The sequence below is a fragment of the Lepidothrix coronata genome, unplaced genomic scaffold, assembly GCF_001604755.1.
Source record: "Lepidothrix coronata isolate B3197 unplaced genomic scaffold, Lepidothrix_coronata-1.0 Scaffold116, whole genome shotgun sequence".
NCBI lineage: Eukaryota > Metazoa > Chordata > Aves > Passeriformes > Pipridae > Lepidothrix > Lepidothrix coronata.
The window spans coordinates 2,821,127-2,840,177 of record NW_016690296.1 but is presented as its reverse complement, the minus strand read 5'-3'; the positions used below and the strand labels follow the sequence as shown (position 1 = coordinate 2,840,177).

Sequence of the window (19,051 nt, the reverse complement as noted above, 5' to 3'; positions counted from 1 at the left end):
AAAAAAAAAAACAAAAACCCACAACCAAAACAACCCCAACAAAACCAAACTGAACAACTAAGGATTTTCCTCAAACCTGTAGCAGCAAAGTCTGTTCATTTTTTGCTTGCAATATTAAAACCACTGCTGTCAAATATGCCTGAGCCAGCTCTGCATCACATCAGTGATACAGGAAACACGACAAGGGGCAACTTCTAATGCCTTTGTCAGACCAAGGCAAATAGACAGAGATCCAACACTGGAGATTAATATTAAAGCCACAAATAAAGAGATCACATGTAAAGTAAACGATTACAGATTATGGGGAATTCTTTCAGAGAGATGTTAAAAAGAATTAGTGAAACTCAAAACCCCCACACATATACTGAGGTCTTGTTTCATTTCCAAGGTATTTAAAAGGATGACATTCATTCCATCCTGCCAGCTTCTATGTGGAGGAAGTGTTCTGCTCTACTGAGTTTGCACTGTATGTTCTATGACTACTCATAGCTCTGCCTGGCACATTATAACTACTGTGGTTTAATCTTCACCCTATATTCCAAAAAAGAACTACTGTGTTCACTGTCAAAGTTTACTATTACTCTCCAAGAACTACCCTGTTCTAGATATTATCCTTATGGAGTCCAGGCTTGTGGGAATTCTGTACCAAGCAATGCAGAAGGATTTTTGACAAATTCCAACAGCTTTGTCAGGTTTGCAAATCAAAGAAATGTCTTTCAAGGTGAAGAAGCCAAATCTTAAGTGACATCAAACGTTCACTCATTCATTGCTATAATAATTCTGACCCCTGATTGTTATCCAAGGCCTCATTTTGTCACATACTATATGAACGGAGTGAAGAGTTTCTTCTCTGAAGAGTTTGCAGTTTTAAAAATTAGAAACAGGCTGGATACGACTGTTTTCAAAGCTGATCATTCTCACTAAGTGCCATTTCCTGCAGGAGACATCCTCTAACCTAGAGATGATGGGCTCTTAATCCTCATCGAATTCTTCAGTGTAAAGCACAGCTCAACCTACTGCATCTCTGAAGGAAGTGTTTTCCATCTTATCATTAACCAGTTGTTACTGCTATTTGAGCTTATTAGAGGTTCATCTGAGAAAGAGTGGCAGCAGTCCTCAATTTTACATTCCTTGCCACTACGAAATGATCAGAAATTCACCCTTTAGCAGGATTCAGAAGAGGGTGGAAGGATGATCATGGTTTTGCAATAATCTGTTTCTTAGGGACCAACTCCCCAAAGCCACAGAAACTCCACTGATGTTTTTAATGAAAAAAGGGATTGGTTCCTGTATTAATTCATAACCAAAGTATGATTTCCCCTTCGGTCTCCTGAGAACAACATATCAGCAAAATAACATCTTGCCACACATGCGCAGCAGCAAAAGCATCTGTGAATTCTCACTGAAGAACTGAATGTGTGGTAGTGGCTCATAGCAACACATAAACCAGAACAAAAACAGCTTGACTGGCCTTTTAAAAGAAAATCCAATTCATAACAAGCCCTATTTCAGCTTGTTATCTGAGATGGACACGAGTGTTTGAGGGAGGGCAGGGAATGGAACATCCTATTTGTACAGTGGCTCCCCTCATCGTGGCCGAGCGGTGAATGCCAAGTGTCATGTTGTAGGGCAGTCTGCAGTCCTGTTTTACAGGTGAGCAAACACAGATAATTCAAACAGCACCCCTTGGCCCAGACAAGTCACATACTTTTAAACTAGCTCCTGTATTTTTTGAAGACCTTTCTTCAGCAGTTTAATAAGTCTTTTTAATAATGAGACTCAAACAAACAAGAGACACTGGATTTCCTCCAGCTTCTTCTGGCCTTGAAAAGCCTCTCTTCTTCCACAGTTTCACCGGTGTTATGAATGGTCGTGAGCGGAATCTGGGAGGCTGGAGGATTCTTCCTCAAGTTCTGTTGGAAAACAGTCCTGACCATCCACCACTGGAGCTGAGATTTGAGAGTCATTCCCATACTACCCACAGTAACCCACCCCATGTATAGCAATTACTGACCGGACATCTGGCAATCCTGTAGAGCCTGTCTACAGCACTGCTCTTGTATTTGGGATGTCAAACAGAATAACTGCATAGGCAGGGTCACACACAAAACCATTTTTCAAGTTAACTGCCCAGTACTTCAGATAAACAAAGATACATTTGGGCTTCCTTTACTGGAAAGTCCTCTTATTGCCAATTATATCAGAGTTTCCTGGCCTCTGGCAGCACTCAGCTAAACAGTTCCAGAAAGCAAGTACCCCTGAACCAGGGTTTGGATGACACAATTGGGATGGTTATTTAAACAGTGTTTACATAAACTGAGAGATGAAGAGAGTGAGAAGTGAAGTTCTGAACACTAACTGTCCCTTTACCTTGAGCAAGGCATACTCAGGGAACTGGAATAATGTCACATAGGAGGACTTTGCCAGTTAATTAAACTGATCTAATCAATATATTAGTATTGCTGCAGGGGTACTAGTCTAATTTTCATCACTGTAGGGAATCAAAGACATTATACTGATATGGAATTTTGCACATGGAATTGTGTTCACTTCCCCTAAAACAGTATGTGCATGGTATAGGCGGATCTTTGAGCTGGAGCCCACAGGCAGAACTGCAAATGCAGGGAGCAGCAAGTGGAATACAGGAATTAATACCCAAAACAAGGCAAAATTCCTTTCAGTTTACTGGAGGGATTGCTGTTCTTCAAAAAAAAATTAGGATTTACTAATAATAGACAGGTATTCCTCTGGAGTTCTTCTGGTTCTCCAGTATGAACAAACAGAGGGGTTCTGTTGTTTGTTTTTGTTTTAAGTTTAGTCAGTAAAAGCAGTGACTCAGATCACACCTCGGGAACAAATAAGTTCACCAACCGTGTTATTTTTAGTCACCTCTCCAAATCTGCAATGATGGTTAAATATTTGGTCTCACAACACAGCAGACAAAAGTTGTGAACAACACTAACCCCCATCCTACTGACTTGAGCTGGAATAAAAGACAGTCAGGGCCCGGTCTTCCCATTACTTCTAAATAAAAACTGCATGCTATCTTTACTACTCTTGCATTAATGAAAAAATAATCCTATTGTTTGGAGTAGCACTTGGTCCCCAAGGAAAGAATTCCTTTTCATCTAAACAGTTCTTTGTTTTGAATCTCTGCTAGGCAGGGAAACAAAATACAGGCCTTGGTTTCCCCCCCCTTTCCAGGAGCTCTTTCACCATCTGTGCATGATCCTGGCCCAGCCCTTCTTTCCACCCCTCTGAAAAGCACTCAAGGATTCCTCCCAAACATGGCTCACCATGGGAACACATGGCTGCTGGGGATGGTGCTGGGGAGCCCAGGCTTGGATTAAATGTGACAAAAAGCCACTCCCCAAGGATCATCAGGGGCTTGATGTGGGAGGAGAAGTTGGGGAATTATTATTTCCCTCCACTCAGGGAAGCATTTCTGTCCCAAACCATCCTTGTCCCTACAAAGTTTTCAGGAACATAATGCAACGAACTGAATCCCAGCACTCACAGCAAACCATCACTGAAATGCAGCTCAAGACACCACCAGGGGTGTTTTTCAAATACCTAAAGAAATGGACATTACCAGCAGAATCAACGGGTAGGAAGTCAAAGTAGAGAAATGTGTTCTTTTCTTCCTTCCACCATTCAGTATCAAACCCAGTCTATAGTTTGTGCACGTACCTGAGCTGTTCTCTCCCTTCAACTGTGCTGAAAGCATCCCTGTGGACATTAGTTCTTGGAGTAGCATTATCTACAAAGAAAAAGCCCTTTAAGACTGCAGATCTATTCGTGGTTAACACACCACCTTGAAAGAAAAAGATCTTGGTCCTGCACCTTTGCAATAAATGGTTAATTAATGCAGCAATGCTGGTGGAAAGTGGCAGAATTTAGTCCAATTTTTTGACTTTTCCAAATTAGGTCATACAAACCATGCTTTAACTGTGCTGGTGTGGAATAGTCTCCAAGGATTGCTGATCTATGGAGAGAGAGGAATAAAACTGGAATATATTCCCTCTGTCTTAAAGTGCTATGAGTAAGTGACACTTCTACAAGTGGCTGTGAAAAAAGAGCTGTAGAAACAGCAGCATGGATGGTCACATTCACAGAACCATAGAATCGTGGAATCCTTAAGGTTGGAAAAGGCCTTTCTGGAAGCTACCAAAAGCTAAAAATCCAGCTTAACTCCCCAGGGAAAGAATTAACACAAAGAAGTCGCACAAGGGACAAAGCAAACGTATCACCGTGCCACACTTCTGAACACAGCCACAACCTGGTCCTTCCAAAAGTAAAGAATACCCCATGAAGCCTGTGGTTCTGATTAAAAAAACAAACCACACTTACAGCTGGTCAGTACTAGATCCCTGTTTTACAGCAGCTGTAGAAAAACAACAATTTAAGACTTCCTGTCAGTTTGCCTTATACAAATTGTAAGGCTTGTAGTGAGTCTCTGTTACTCCCAGAAATGCCTGTAGTGCACAGCAGTCCAGGTTCCAGAAACAGCGAGCCCCTCCTTGAAGGAGCAGCTCAGTGACATTTGAGTATGGCACTGTCACGTAGCAGGGCATTCTAGAGTTTAAACACAAAACAGATTAAAAAAAAACCCACATAAAAATACATTTAATTCACTTGATACCTGGTAGAGTTAGTTCAACTCCTCTAGATGTCCTGCCTGAGTTGGTTATGGGAAGCCAACCTGCTTTTCATGGAAGAAGGTCTTGGTGCTGTAAGAATGATCTTTTGCTGATGATGTAACTGATGGGATGACTCAGGTCTGCCAGTTGTCCTTCAGAGCAGAGCTGAAAATCTCTTGTCACTCCGTAACTTTTCTCCTAGATTAGATTCCCCTCTCCACCCCTCTTCCCACTAAGAAAAAGGAAAATGTTCTCCCAGCCTCTCCAGCAGCTCTGGCCTGGGATATCAGCAGGAGGTCAGTACAAATAAACTGTCTTGACTCTCCCAACTTTCTTGTGAGCTGAAGTTTTCTCCTCCAGCCCTCCCTGCTCCATAACTACGTTAACCTTCCCAGCCCCCAGTCTCCCTCAGTCATTCCTTTGTCTACCTGGGGACCACTGTCTCCTACATTTCCTAGCTCACAATTTTCAGTATACTTGAAGTAGGCAAACTATCAGGTGCCTCTTCACAACCACTGATCACCAGGCTATCAGTCCTTATAAAGCCAGGATATGAAGGTAGGCTGTGCCCCCTAGGCTGGCCCAGCTTGGGACAAGGGTCTTATTGCCATGATTAAGCCCTCCACCACATTTCAGGAAATCCTCAAGGAGCAGAGACCTAAAAAATTGGCCTTATAAAGAGAAAATGTCATCAGCCATAAACAGGAGGAGTGAGCTGGAAATGATGACACTGGGATGCAAGGGAGAAACAAGGCACCTGACTAGGACTTGGTTTCAGCAGGGGGTGAGAGGCTGCCAATGCCTTGGGACGATCCTTTCCCTGAAATCTCTGCCATTTCCCAATTTCCCAAGCACATCACATGTAAAAGTTTAGCCCTGCCATCACATCACGCTCTACACAAACAGCCTTTGTGCACAGAGGAGGAGCCTCTGCCTGGCAGAAGCCGAAATCGCCCGTGGCAGATGTTGAAATCATTCCCGGCGCCGAGCGCCACGGCAGACACGCACAGGATCTCCTTCCATGTTACAAAGAGGTTTAAGAGATTTGAGGCTGGGGAACTATACTGTACTAGTATATTGTACTCCAAATTGCAGAAGAGGATGCCTTGAGGAGAAATAATTTTAAGTAACCCGGGCTACAATATCTAGCCAGTTTATAAAATTTTCCATTTCATGGGCCTGTAGATAAGCAAGTGTTAATTAATCAAAATATCATGTCTGACAGCTTTTTAGAAAACCCCTTGTCCTGGTTTCGGCATCACGGCATTTAAATATATCATTATGTGCTTTTTACAAGCCTGATTGGAAAAATTACATCATGTTGGACTTTCTCAACACTTGGTGCGTCAGCTCTCAGTGTCTAAGAGCCCCATAAATAGATGTTTGGACCACCTCAATACAATTCATGTCTGCAGTTTTTCCACAACACACTTAACTCTATTATTCAAATAAAGTGCAAGTGGATCTTTTCTTGGGAACTGGGGTTATGCAATTCTCAGTACGGGAGGTTCAAAAAAAACCCGGTATAAAGCCAAACATGAGCTGCAAACCCTTGCAGAGCACAGAGTCTGTTCATATTTATTTATATGCTGTGTTTCCACTTCATTCTCACTTAACAGCCACCAGCTCCTTTTGCCTCTTTTGATCTACCAGACTCTTTCTCTCTCGTGTCTCAGTACACCAAGCAGTTAAACATCAATGTGCCAACTGATTAATAATGAAAATGTAATTGCAGGCTGATCAAAACTTCCATATAACTAGACCCCTATGCTGCTAGGAAATACTGTTCCAAATTAAAATTATAAACCCCTACAGTACTGATGAGATTTTCCCAAAATCCACTGAATTCTGGAGTTTGATAGAAAACCAAAAGATTTGCTGTTTCAGGTCAAAGATATAACACTACTTTAATATACATACTCATCTCTCTATATATTTAAACCTTATTTGAGGGTGAATTTCATCATCTGTATGCCAGCCATCAGCAGTTTAACGAGAAAGTTCCTGAAAGCAAGAATACACTTTAACATCACCATTTCCATTTGTTTTCTGTTCTGTTTTCACCAGAACTGAGACATTTCACTTTAAGTATGATTCAGAATGCCAAGTTCAGAAAAAAAAAAATCTCCATAGTTACACACCTCTTTCTTTCAATGAAGTGCCAGTTCTTCAGGGCTCTGCTTCCAAATTATAAGTGCTGTAACACAGTAAAAATGCCTTGCCTCAATCATGATAGACCTGTTTACGGTTTTTAGCCAACACCTAAAACATAGATCATTTTCCTCTCTACAAAGATAACTGAAACAACCTAGAAATCCAGTTCGTGATGTAAAATTGAAAATTTTGTGGAGATACACCCAGTCTATAATACCAAAAGGAAGGATTCAGCATGAATTTGTCAAATCCAGAGAAATTCCAAAGGGTATGTATCGGAAAATAGGAGATATATGGACCACATAAATATACAAAAATAGAATCTATTAATATGATCTCTTAGTGTAAAATGTAACACTCAAGTTTAACTCTTATGCTTACAATGTATGAAAATTAAGAACAAGGTATTAATTCATAATTAATTACATTATATATATTCTTTAATTTAACACAAGCACACCAATGTCATGTAAGAAGTCCCTACCTTTCTTTAGAGGACACTAGGAGACATCTGTACAGACAATATTAGTAGGCTAGAGTGAGAGGTAAGCTCATAACTGATTTTTGTTATTTAATTCCCATTTCTAGAAATAAAAAATTACCTTGTGACTGTCTCTCATTCTGATTTCTGCTGTTACGCTCTAAAGTCATAATCACATCTCAGTGTTTGCTTTATAAATTACGAGGACATGTAAGTTGAACCTGGACTTCTCCCGCTGACTCAGGGACTGCAAAGTCCTATAAGAACAGAAATTCACTTGACACAGGCGAGTTCAACAGCTCATTCCTTTTGGGGCCTGTGATAATTTCGGCATCAGTCTGAAGCACCAGCAGCACCAAGTCCAGGGCTCTCCTCCACGCCTCTGTCTTGGCTGCAACGTTATCGTAAACCTTTAAACCCTCGCCATGGTCAGCAAAGGGACTAGAGCCACCCCCAAGCACATCACCTCTTCTGAACAATTCCAATATATATGCTGAGGGAGAGCCACAATCCACTGCTTTCTTGAGGTGATGATCCACTAATGCACGTGCTTCCAACTCCGATGGAGCCTTTGCTATGTTACACATGACCACGGAAAGGTACCTCTTCCAGCCACTTGCTAGTGCTTGGAGCACAAGGGATTTATACTCTGCCACAGGTGTGTCCAGCCAAGGACTGGGAAACTCTTTCCCAGCCTTTGCTGGTCGCACAGGCTGCTCTGTGAGCACCTGGATGTGGCTGAGGCACAAGAGCTCCACTGCACCACCCCCAGGAAAAACCTTCCCATCTTTTAAAGCATGGTGGAGTCGATACACTGAAGTCCAGAACTGGTCCTCAAGGAGCTGCACCTTGGAAGCCACAGCAGTGGTGAGCACGGCAGTGAGCAGGGGGATGCCTCGCACGTTGATCCGGACCGGCACAAGCTCACCCAGATCCATCACACGCCCATCGCTGGCCTCCCACAGCTCCACCTGGGCCCCGTTCCCAGCACAGGAAGGGTTCAGCTGGCTCAGGTATGTCACTGGCTGGGCACCAGTGACCTCCCCAAAGGCACACAACACATCCCGAGGCACAGGACTGATTACCAGTATCCTGCTTGCGGTGCATCTGTCCAGTAAGTTTTTGCACACGCTTCCTTTGACCAAAACTAGGTTTACTTCAAAGGTCACTAGAATATCTAACATTCTGCTTAGCCACGTGTCTCCTGCTCTGCCTCCCTCTAGGTTAGGATGCTCCAATACGGTCCTTACGTTATGTGGTCTGTTAAAACCTAAGTGACGATACTGCTCTGTTAGGTCACCATCCACCAGCAGGATCTGGAGGGATTTGTCTTTAAAGTGTTTGATGACTTTGGCTTGTTCTGGTGACACTAATGTGACAAAGCCCTGGGAGACACAGGAATAGCTTTCAGGCAGGCCCAGCAAAGAGCATGTCACAATCTCTGTGATATTAAGCTGGGCAGAGCCCCTGCACTCTGCTCTCTCTTGCTGATACTCAACAATGCTCTGGAGCAGTTTCACGTCAGTCTGATTTCCATGACTCAGAGCCATTGCCAGGTGTCCTAAATCAGAGCATTCACATGGATCTGCTGATGGTTTCAAAAGGTATTCCTGAAAATTACCTTGTTGACCTGAAAAATGGCTTTTTCCTAAAGTCCTGAAGTGTCTGCTGTGGGTTAACTTCTGTTTGATACAGCTGGATGCAATAACACCACTTCCAGGAATCACAGATGAACTTCTGTCACCCTCTGGTTTGACAAGAGAAGCTGATGAAACAAAGCCAACCAAGGGTGAAACCAGGCCCTTCTTAAAATGACAATCATCTTCTTGATGGGAACAACAACTTATTGAAATTACTTCTGGTTCAGAAATACATTTATGAAAATACAGCAAATCCTGAGGATTTAGAAGACTGTCACATCCCACTTGGCAAGCTTTGCATTCAAAAGCGTTTGGCCTAACTCTGCTAGAACACAGCTCTTTCCTTACATCATGTATTGATATTTGGAGACACTGGACTCTCTCACAGCAAGAGTTCAACCCCTCAGACATCACAGACACTATTGCTGAAACAGGAACATTCTGCTGGAGGCACTCCACCACGGCACTGCTCCACGCACCAACGAGGAACAACAGGGTACTCAGCCCAGTCTTAAACTCCTTGTTCTGTGCCTGAATGGTTTCATTAAGAAGCTGTCCAGCAGCACTAGTCAAATCCAAACTTTCAATCAGTCTAACAGCAGAACAAATCAATGTGCTTTGGTTGGTGGTTTCATCCACAATGAATTTATGAGATTTCATTGGCCCCAGAAATGCTCTTCCGGTCGATGCCAAGGATGAGAGTTGCTGGAGTCCAATATGTCTCCTTGCATTCACATCCCTGAAAGCCATGGGCAGTGGGTAGCATCTGTGGACAGAACACAAACTTACTGACCCAACCTCACAGCAAGCCAGAGCACAGATCCCCAAAAAAGTAATTTAGCAGTCTAACCCTGAACACAGCTCTGCTCCGTATAAAACAATTCTTTATCCCGTGCACTTATTATGAGACGTCAGTGCATACAATTGCTGAAATGGTGTGTTGCTAAAATGCCATTGAATCGTTTCTGGCCTTCTTCCCATAGTTTCTTCAACTTGAAGCATTGCAGACTGTATAGAACTACTATGCCCCTCCTGACCTGTTATCTGGAATTTCAGTTATTTGCCTTACTTAGAGTAAAAGTTCATTAGAGCAGAATGGGCAAATTACATAAAATAACAAGTGCTCTGTACAGATTCTTCTTGGTACCAATAGTTGTACCCTTTGAAGGTTTAATCTTCAAAATCTGGAAAACCAAACTTATCTGTTTCCAATTCTATGTAGTCTATTTAGCAGACATCAATACTTTATGCATGCATGAAAAGCAATGCCACTTCTAAATACCTCATAAACTGCCAAGGTTTTAAAATTTTGATCTGTTACTTGTTTTAAACACACCAAAAATAAATCTTCTTTTCCTCAAAATCTCTTCCATACCACAGTCCTGGATTAAACTAAAACTTCCTTTTTGAATTACAAAGTATACACACCAAGAATTGAGAACCCTGAGCCCTATACCTTTTATGCTCAGCTTCAAATCACAGAATGGTGTAGGTTGGAAGGAACCTTGAAGATCATCCCCTTCCAAACCCCCCTGCCATGGGAAGGGACACCTTCCACTAGGCCAGGTTGCTCAGTGCTCCACTCACCCTGGCCTTGGACGCTTCCAGGGATATGGCATCCACAGCTTCTACGGACAACCTGTGCCAGGGCCTCACCACCCCCGAAGTAAAAAATTTTTCCCTAATATTTAATTTTTTCCCAATATCTAAACTATTCTAAGCCTACTCTCTTTCAGTTTGAATCCATTCCCCCTTGTCCTGTCTTGTAAGCAGTCTTGTCCCATCTTTCCCATAAGTCCCCTTCAGGTACTGGAATTTATTCATCATATCATTTATTCCATCTCCCCAAAGGCCCCTTGGCGCAGCTAGCCCAAAATCCAAAAAGCTCATGTTTCCATCCCACTCAGCGAAAGTCCATCCGAACACTATCTCCTGATCTTCACAGGGAGAGGAAGCGCTTCCCGGATCGCCGGAGGGGGGGAAGCAGCTTGGAGCGGACGCAGCGGGCGCCCCGGAACTGCCGTGGCGGCGGCCCGGCCGCTTCCTGCGGTCCGGAGGACCGGCCCGGTGGCTCGGCGGCGGGTGCGGGTGCGGGTGTCTCACCGGTGTGTGCGCGCTTCCCGGCGCTTCCCGGCGCCTCCCTGGACACGCCAGTTGCCTGGACACGGCGGCCGCTGCTCCGCGGGCGGGCCCCGCGGCGCTCTCAGCTGTCAATCACGGGAAAGGCGCGGCGCCATTGGTCCGTGCTGGGCGGGGGGGCGGGTCCCGCGGCACGTCCGGCTCGCCCATTGGCCGATCGGCCGGCGCGTGTCTGTTGCGGTGCGTCCCGCCCGGTCCCGTCCCGGATGGTTCCTGCCTGGATGGTGAGCGCGTCCTTCCTTTCCTTCCTTCCCTTCCTTTACTTCCCCCGCAGGCTCCTCTTCCCACCGCCGACTCCCTCCGAGTCCCTCCGCCTCCCCGCCAACCTGCAAACCCCTCTCAGGGTTCCACTCCCACCCAGGCCGCCGTCGCCGCCTGGTTACCTCCGCCCCCCCCAGCTCTGTCACCATGGAAAACTCTCCCGAAAAAAACACCGGGATTCGCAAAATGCGGCACCTGCGCTCAGCAAGCCGGGGGGAACATGCCTGGTTCGTCTCGGCACGGCTCGCTGAGCTCCTCCGCTTCGTGCTGTCGCGGTGGCAGGTTGGGATGGCACCGGCCAGGCCAGGAGCGGGAACCTGGAAGGGATTTGTTCAGCTCAGACTTGGAATAAAGAGAACGATAAGGCTCTATAGTCAGGAAAAAGATCTCTCGTGGGATTTTGCCAGAGCGGCATATAAAGGGTAAAAATCTGATGCTCGTGTCGATAGCAGGGAAAAGCCAGACGAACTGCTTTGTAATCCAACCTGGGAGGGACAAATCGTGTTAAAAAAAAAAAAAGAAATTTCACGGTTAACTACAAGAAAATGGGATTTCTGTGTTACACATTGAGAATTTAAGAGAGTGATCCCAGCCAGAAAAATGGTACCGATTCAGCTGAGATAAGAAAGTGGTTAGCAGTAGCTAGGTAACAAATTCCTTGCTTGGTGTTTATTTGCTTTTATGAAGCCCAACCAATTGAAGCTGGGGATGGGAGGGACTGCCTTTCCTTCCACCAGTCTGTGCAGATTCAAGACTGAAGGACTAAAATTTGTCTGCTGGTGACTTAAAAACGAAACTAGACTTGAGGAAAACATCTTTCTAGCTCTAGTAGATGGGAGGGACCCGCAGACCCTGTACTGTACAGTTCACACTTAGAGGCAGGAAAGGTCTCAGAATTATCCTGGATAATGATGTACCAGCTCAGCACAAGCAGATTAGTGCTCCTTAAGGGACAGATTTCGTGTTGATCTCACTGCTCCCAGAACACGTTGTTACCTGGCTCCACAGCACAGCTCCCTCCTACTCGGGGGACAGGGAGCCTGGAGCTGCACAGCTCCCTTTACACTTTGCTCCCTCAGAGCAGGTGCTCTGGGACATCCCCATCTCAGAGCTGGCTTGGAGGAGTGGCTGAATTTGTGTGCCATTCACAGTGGAGACCCTGTGCAACCAACTTTTTTAGCTGTGAGGATGATGGACTCACATTTTCCAGGTGAAACCACTCCTGACACATCCAGGCCACCGCAGGAGGTACAGAGGGTCCGAAGTCTCCTCAGTGGGGTGTTCATTTTCAGTCTGCCTGCCTGTTCTTCTGGCTTTACTCCTTCAATCTTCAAAACTCCTTCTGTTTAAAACAGAAAACATGAAGCTCAAATGCACATTTTCCAGGAACAAAGTCTTTGCTTGTATTCTTTTTAGAATAACCAAAGAAATGAGCATAGAGACCTCAGTGTCTACCACTTGCAGCAAGGAATGTCTCTCACTTCTGCTACGGTTTTACTTTTGTTATTTATAATTTAATGTATTTTGAATTCTCCCTGGAATGGGCTATTTCTTATCTGCTGTCTCCCTTACTTTCTGAAGGCATCCAACTACAGAAAACCTGGCTTAGCTACAGCCCAGCGGAAGAAAAGTGGCTTGAAGCCTGAACTTACAGAAGAGCAAAAGCAGGAGATCCGAGAAGCTTTTGATTTGTTTGACACCGATGGATCTGGGAGCATCGACATCAAAGAACTGAAGGTTTTCAAACTTTTTTTTTTTCCCTTGTATGAAAATATCTTTGATCTTAAAACTGTAGCCGCTTTTTCTGTTTGTCCAGCCCTACTTTAAAATACTTTGGGAGTATGAACAAGAGTAATGGCTTGCTGTCATGACTGAATTTGGGGTGTATTACGTGGTGTACCCTGCATGTAATGCTTCAGAGCAGACGGGCTTCTCTAATATGTGAATATTTAGGTCTGATAACTTGGAATTATCTGAGCATTAGAGGAACTAAACAGTTCCTGTGTTTAGGTACATGCAGTACACATTTCAGTTTTCATGTCTGAGATGGTTGTTTCTGGGAAATGGACTTTTGTTGTTCTGGGATGAATGCCAGAATATCGTATATTTTCTTCACCTCAGAACTAAACACACATTTTGCACACATTCAGGAAGGTTACAACCACATTTGCATATATGTAATCAAAAAATTACCTGCTTTTTAATATAAAAAAGAGCAAAAGAGGGATCTGAGTTTCATTTCAGTAGCAATTCAGGTAGTGTGTGTGCACTTGCATACACACAGTAGTACAAGGGGGAGGATTATTCTCAGTTCTCTCCCTGTGTTTTTATGTGTCTTATCCTTTTCTGTGTGAACCTTTTAATTATCTCCTTGACCTTGATTTCTCACATACACAGACTCTGCCTCAATTTCTGCACGAGTTACCTAAGCCTGTGGCTTAGCTCAGGATTTACTTGGAAGTACTTGGTTAAGGACAGCATGTTTCCTGAATGCAGATGATACATGTTAAAGTACAGTTCTTAAAAGAGACTGACTTGTTTTAGCATCAACCACTTAATGCTGTTTTCTTTTTCAAAATAAATTCAAAATAGTAGATATTTTACAATAGAAAGTGTTGCCCTCTAAAATAAACAAAAAGGAACTTTTTCAAGTTGTCCCATTGCAAAGAACTGGTCAGAAAACACATGTTTCTGATGAATTGACACTTTCCATTAGAAAAGTGTTCAGCAGGAAAATTTCTGCCTAATGTTAATTAACTATGGATTTCCACTAGACCATGTAGGAAGAACATAATCTTCAGAATATCAAGCCTACACTATTTCTGTTTGGAAAGATGAAAGAATCTGGTAAGAGATACCAAGGTGTTTTCATTGCAGTGAATTGTTACTACATTTTTGAACAAGGAAATGAAACAAGCTTTAGCTCAGCTGCTTACAACTTAATTTTGGTGGTCTTCTAACAATTGGTTCTTGGTGCAGGTTGCAATGAGGGCTTTGGGCTTTGAGCCAAAGAAGGAAGAGATTAAGAAAATGATAGCAGACATTGACAAGGAAGGAAGTGGCACCATCGACTTTGAAGACTTTTTGGCCATGATGACACAAAAAATGGTAGGAATTCTTAGTAGAAATTCTTGTGACAGCATAAGCAGCTTGAAGTCAGGAGTTTTCTAATTAACACGTGTTTTACTCTTGTTTTAGAGCGAAAAGGATTCACAGGAAGAAATCTTGAAAGCCTTCAGATTATTTGATGATGATGGGACAGGAAAAATTTCATTCAAAAACTTGAAAAGGGTTGCCAAGGAGCTGGGAGAAAATCTAACAGATGAAGAACTTCAGGTAAATTCTGATTTACCAGAGCCTGCCTAACAGGCACAGACCTATCCTGTAGCTCCTAAGGACCGGGTGAAAATTTATGCCTATACAAAAAGGTTTGAGAGGTCAGAAATATGAAGGGCCAGTCAAACACGGTTATGTTTTCACATGAAGTGCTTCTGATTGATTGTTGTTTTAATGAGTGGATTATCTTGTGTTTTGAGTCCAGTGCTTGATCAAATGTCCGATGTGTTTTGTAGGAAATGATCGATGAAGCTGATCGAGATGGAGATGGAGAAGTAAGTGAGCAGGAGTTCTTGAGAATCATGAAGAAAACTAGCTTATATTAATATTTGTTGCCTTGCTACACAGCTGTTCCAAAAGATAACCTGGAAAAGACTTAAAAACTGGGCTTGTGTCTCCTGCATATTTTCTGTCATATAAAGTCAGGAAGGACAGATTTTTTTATTTTTTTTTTTGGTTCATTATTTTTTCAACAAAGTTAATTGGGGAAGAGGGGGCTGCAGTGTTCAGTATTGTTAAAATGAGATACTGCAGAAGTGAAAAGGAAGGATGGACTGAACCTGCAAGGCAGGGTCCCTTTCTCTCCCCCACAACAACTTCCCCAGTTGCCATTTTGGACAAAATTCGCTGTGTTTTACTATTTCACTAAAAGACTTCTCACTTAAGATGCAAAGATTCCCACTGCTGCTGGGAAAGACCACTTGGACTTTCCTAAGGCTACAGATTAAAGGGACAAGCACAGTATTTTTTTATTCCTTTTGAGGTTTTTAGGTTATCTTTTGGTATTTGTCTCCTTTTGTTTATTTCCGTGAAAGACTCTTAAAATGAATTGCAAATCTGTCTGTATTTCTGTATGAAATACTGTTTTCTCATAGCAAGTTAGTTTTGGACTTAATGGGAAGCAAATGTAGCTAACCAGCCTTGGTTCTTCATTTGGAGCTGTGTGCCATCCATAGATGTTCTTCTGTTTATCTGATCACCCAAAACCTGAATAAAACTTGAATGTAACGTGCTTGGGTCACCAAAGTTTATTGTATAACCAGGCAACATGTTGTGCCATTGTTCTTACTCCCCAGAGATTAGAGCTGCCATTACTTCAGAATTTTAGGTACCTAAAAAGTTCAGTTCTGTGGTGCACTAGAGTACATTTTGTCCTTGGCTGTTAACAGTTAAGTTGAAAGGAGGACTCACAGCTGAAGTGAAAAAACAGCTCACCGTGGATATCTGTGGAACACTGAATGTATTTAGATCCATGCAATCCAAATTCATTTCACACATCACAGGTTTGGGTTTGGTTTTTTTTAGGAGCACCTTCCTTTTCTTGAGTATTTCTTGCACATACTGTCAATCTGGGACTTACTGGAGAGCCACATTGCCTTCTGTGTTATGGGGACAGAGGGGACACAACCTGACATCCAATTATGTGGCTCTGCAGGAGGGTTTATCCTTGGGTCCTGATTAGACGATCTGTTTTAAAACTTTCAAAGCCTGTAAAATTCCAGAGACCTGAGAAGTTCCCTATTAGCATAGTCGGTGGCAGTTGATGTAATCTGTAGTATTGTAAGTGGTTTAAAATGTCTTAACTTTGTATAAGTGTGAAATAAAACTGTTTTGCAAGTTAAGGACTTTGTGTGCTAATTCTGAATTTCTCAAAAATTATTTTGAAGTGTTAAATGGTTCACTAAGTGCATTTTCACTTACTTTCCTTTATTTTTTCTGTTTAAGAGAGGAATTCTTACGTGCAATAGTCTGTCACGTAATTCCTCTTCCACGTTGCTGATTAAATGTTTCTAGTACTAACCACGTAATTTGAAGTTCTAGTTGATTGTGGGGAATCCCAGAGCCTGTTAAGAGTGACTGCACTTTTTTTCATGCTGCCACAGGAAGAGATTGATGACTGTGGTTTACCTATGATGCGTGTCACTTCTCTCTTCCTGTTCTTATCCCATTACCTGACCTCGGAAAGTAGGAAAACGCCACACAGTCATACCTGCCATATATACTACAAATGGGGAAAAGTTATTTCTGGTTTGCCCGTTAATCTCTTAAGTCTGGAATGTCAAGCAGTGGCTGAATTAGCACAAAACCTGCAAGTGTTTAACAGAACAAGTGTCTCCTGGTGCTTTAGTTTGCACAATAGTGAGGGATATCTTGTCCCCTCTTCAGCCTGGGCAGCTGTGAGGGCCAGGGGAGGCAGATGGCTGTGAACCTCATCCTTTGCATCCCTTTTTCCCTTCATGCTGACCTGGAGAGCAGGTTCTTACCTGGCATTTGCAGATTCCCCTTGGATGGCTGCAACGTGTGCATCCAGCTGAGATCCTCCCTCTGCAACATCAGCAAAGCCTGGTTTTCGAAGCCTGGTTTTCAGTCTGAGTGTTCATTCGAGTCAGAGACTGCCCAAAAAGGAAAGTGGAACTGCAGTTTGTGTTTGGCAAGCACCTAAATATCAAAGCATTGTTAAGGGCAAGAGCTGCTTAGGAGATAATACTGCAAATTACTTCCAGTGAAATATGTTTTTAAATGAAAAGGTACTGGGCTTTTAATAAAATACAAAAGAGTTCAAGAAGGAAAAAATTGTTTGCAAGTTATATTCCAAAGTATGCCAATTGCATGGCAATTTTATTGCCGCCATGCAACTTCTAAGTTCTTTATCATCTCTCAGGCCCACAGTACAGTCCCAAATCCTGTCAGCCCCACTCGAAGGCAAATCTTCAATTGGCCTTAGGAAAAAAAGACCCAAGGAACTGCCAAGGAGTGCTGTGCTCTCACTTCATTAGGTGTGAGTTTGTTTTCAGAGCAATAAGCAGGATCAGCTTCTAACATTGCAGAGGAATAACAGCTTCTTTTCACCAATCTTGGCATTTAAAAGAGGATGGGGTAAAGCAATAGAACAAACATTTGTGTGCTTTCACATGCCAAGAGTCTTACTAACAGAGCCCAAATAGTTCCATAAACTGATGAGGCATTTAATATTAAAATATTTAAATTGGTCACTTACAGTTTTGAAGAATAACTCACATCCTGCAAACTGCCTCGTGAAGTCACACCACATATTTAAAATGGAAACCTCCTCACTGAGTTAAACAAATCAAATATTGCCACACTACAACTGCTTTTAAACACCCCTGCATAGCATAAGTGGATTTTGAGAAAGACTTGGGCAGCAGAAAGTGCTCTGGGCCAGAACTCACCATTGTCACACTTGACACATGGAAATGTCACATATCTCCATATAAATAAGGACTGACAGATCTGAGAGCAGTGGCAGCCTCGCTAGAGGGCATCCAGTTACTAAAGTGTGAGGTGAGTGATGCTCTGATGCTTATTTCCCTCCTCTGTGGCTTTCAGTGACGATAGAAAACACACTCATAAACACTATCCAGGCAGGGCTTGAAATATGTGGTTGGACACAGAATTATTTTCTCAGAAAAAAAGAAAACAAGGCTTCTCACACAACCCATGTGCAAAATGCTGTAATTATTAGTTGGTTGTTCAAAGCTAAACCCCCAAACCACACTTTCTGAAACTCCCACTCTGTATTAATAATTAGAGGCACACTCCCAGGAGAGCAGAGAGCTCAACTCGCTTTTCACACAGTCCCCCCGAGTGCTCTGACCACTCTGTCGAGTTATTTTCTCCCTTTGGGAATACTGCTGTCAAATGGAACCACTTCCAGCAGGGAGACAGAGCCAGACTCGCTGCAGGATGCTTGTGGGATGTGGGAGAGCTGGAATCATGGCCTTGCTTCAAGTCAAGAGGAACTAGGATTCGAGAATTAGAGCCTTGTCCCCAAGGTGAGTGTGCTGACCTTTAGGAGACTGCTCTGGGATGTGGCATAACTCCAGTGGCCTTGTGGGGACCTAAAGCTATAGCTCTTGACCTCTTTGGAGTCCTTACTGCCACTAATTACTAAACTTGAAATAGCTCAAGTAATTTTGGGTTTTTTTTTGCTTGTCTGAATTAGATGTCACACACCAATTAAGAACAAAGCAAGGCTGTCAAACCTGAGCTGCAAAGGTGAAAAATTCTGGCCACAGCCTTAACATTTTCACATACATTTATTACTCCCCTCATGTTGTATGCATGTGCACACACACACATACTGTATATGCCTGTGCAAATCTTGCAGTCCTATCATTCTTAAGAGTTTCACATACTTTTGACATGTAAAAAGTACAAATTTGAGTTTGGAAGCTTCACCTGGAAAGAGAGGGGATTTGCTCTAACATTTTAGTCACAAATAGGATAGGCTTTGTGTACTGTAGGGTTATCATGGTGCAGAAATCTAATCCTTATTTCCTTGGAGTGAAAATCCCACTGGGCCAGCAAGGGCTGTGGGAAGTGGCATGGGAACTACTTGTGCCTGGTTCGGGGGCTGCAACAAATTGGTGCAGTCTCAG

General features: G+C 43.1%; 2 protein-coding genes across 6 annotated transcripts; one reads left to right on the top strand and one right to left on the bottom strand.

The window, feature by feature from the left end:
- Positions 1-3,693: 3,693 nt before the first annotated feature.
- BBS12 (Bardet-Biedl syndrome 12) lies at positions 3,694-11,087 on the bottom strand. Of its 5 annotated transcripts, XR_001876466.1 has the most exons (4): positions 11,019-11,087; positions 7,397-9,681; positions 6,782-6,837; positions 3,694-3,760 (listed from the first exon to the last, which is right to left on the bottom strand). XR_001876466.1 is itself a non-coding variant. In XM_017825182.1 (2 exons), exon 2 carries the CDS (start codon positions 9,663-9,665, stop codon positions 7,533-7,535), a length of 2,133 nt encoding a protein of 710 aa, XP_017680671.1. In that variant the 5' UTR covers positions 9,666-9,681; positions 11,019-11,087; the 3' UTR covers positions 6,220-7,532. The 5 variants fall into 5 exon arrangements, 1 of the variants encoding a protein (XP_017680671.1); XR_001876465.1 differs by having other exon boundaries at positions 6,782-9,681; XR_001876464.1 differs by lacking the exon at positions 3,694-3,760 and adding an exon at positions 4,607-4,805 and having other exon boundaries at positions 6,782-9,681.
- Positions 11,088-11,171: 84 nt separating this feature from the next.
- On the top strand, positions 11,172-16,273 carry LOC108502332 (caltractin). The gene is made up of 5 exons (XM_017825183.1): positions 11,172-11,278; positions 12,897-13,052; positions 14,295-14,423; positions 14,514-14,651; positions 14,888-16,273. Exons 1-5 carry the CDS (start codon positions 11,261-11,263, stop codon positions 14,975-14,977), a joined length of 531 nt encoding a protein of 176 aa, XP_017680672.1. The 5' UTR covers positions 11,172-11,260; the 3' UTR covers positions 14,978-16,273.
- Positions 16,274-19,051: the final 2,778 nt, after the last annotated feature.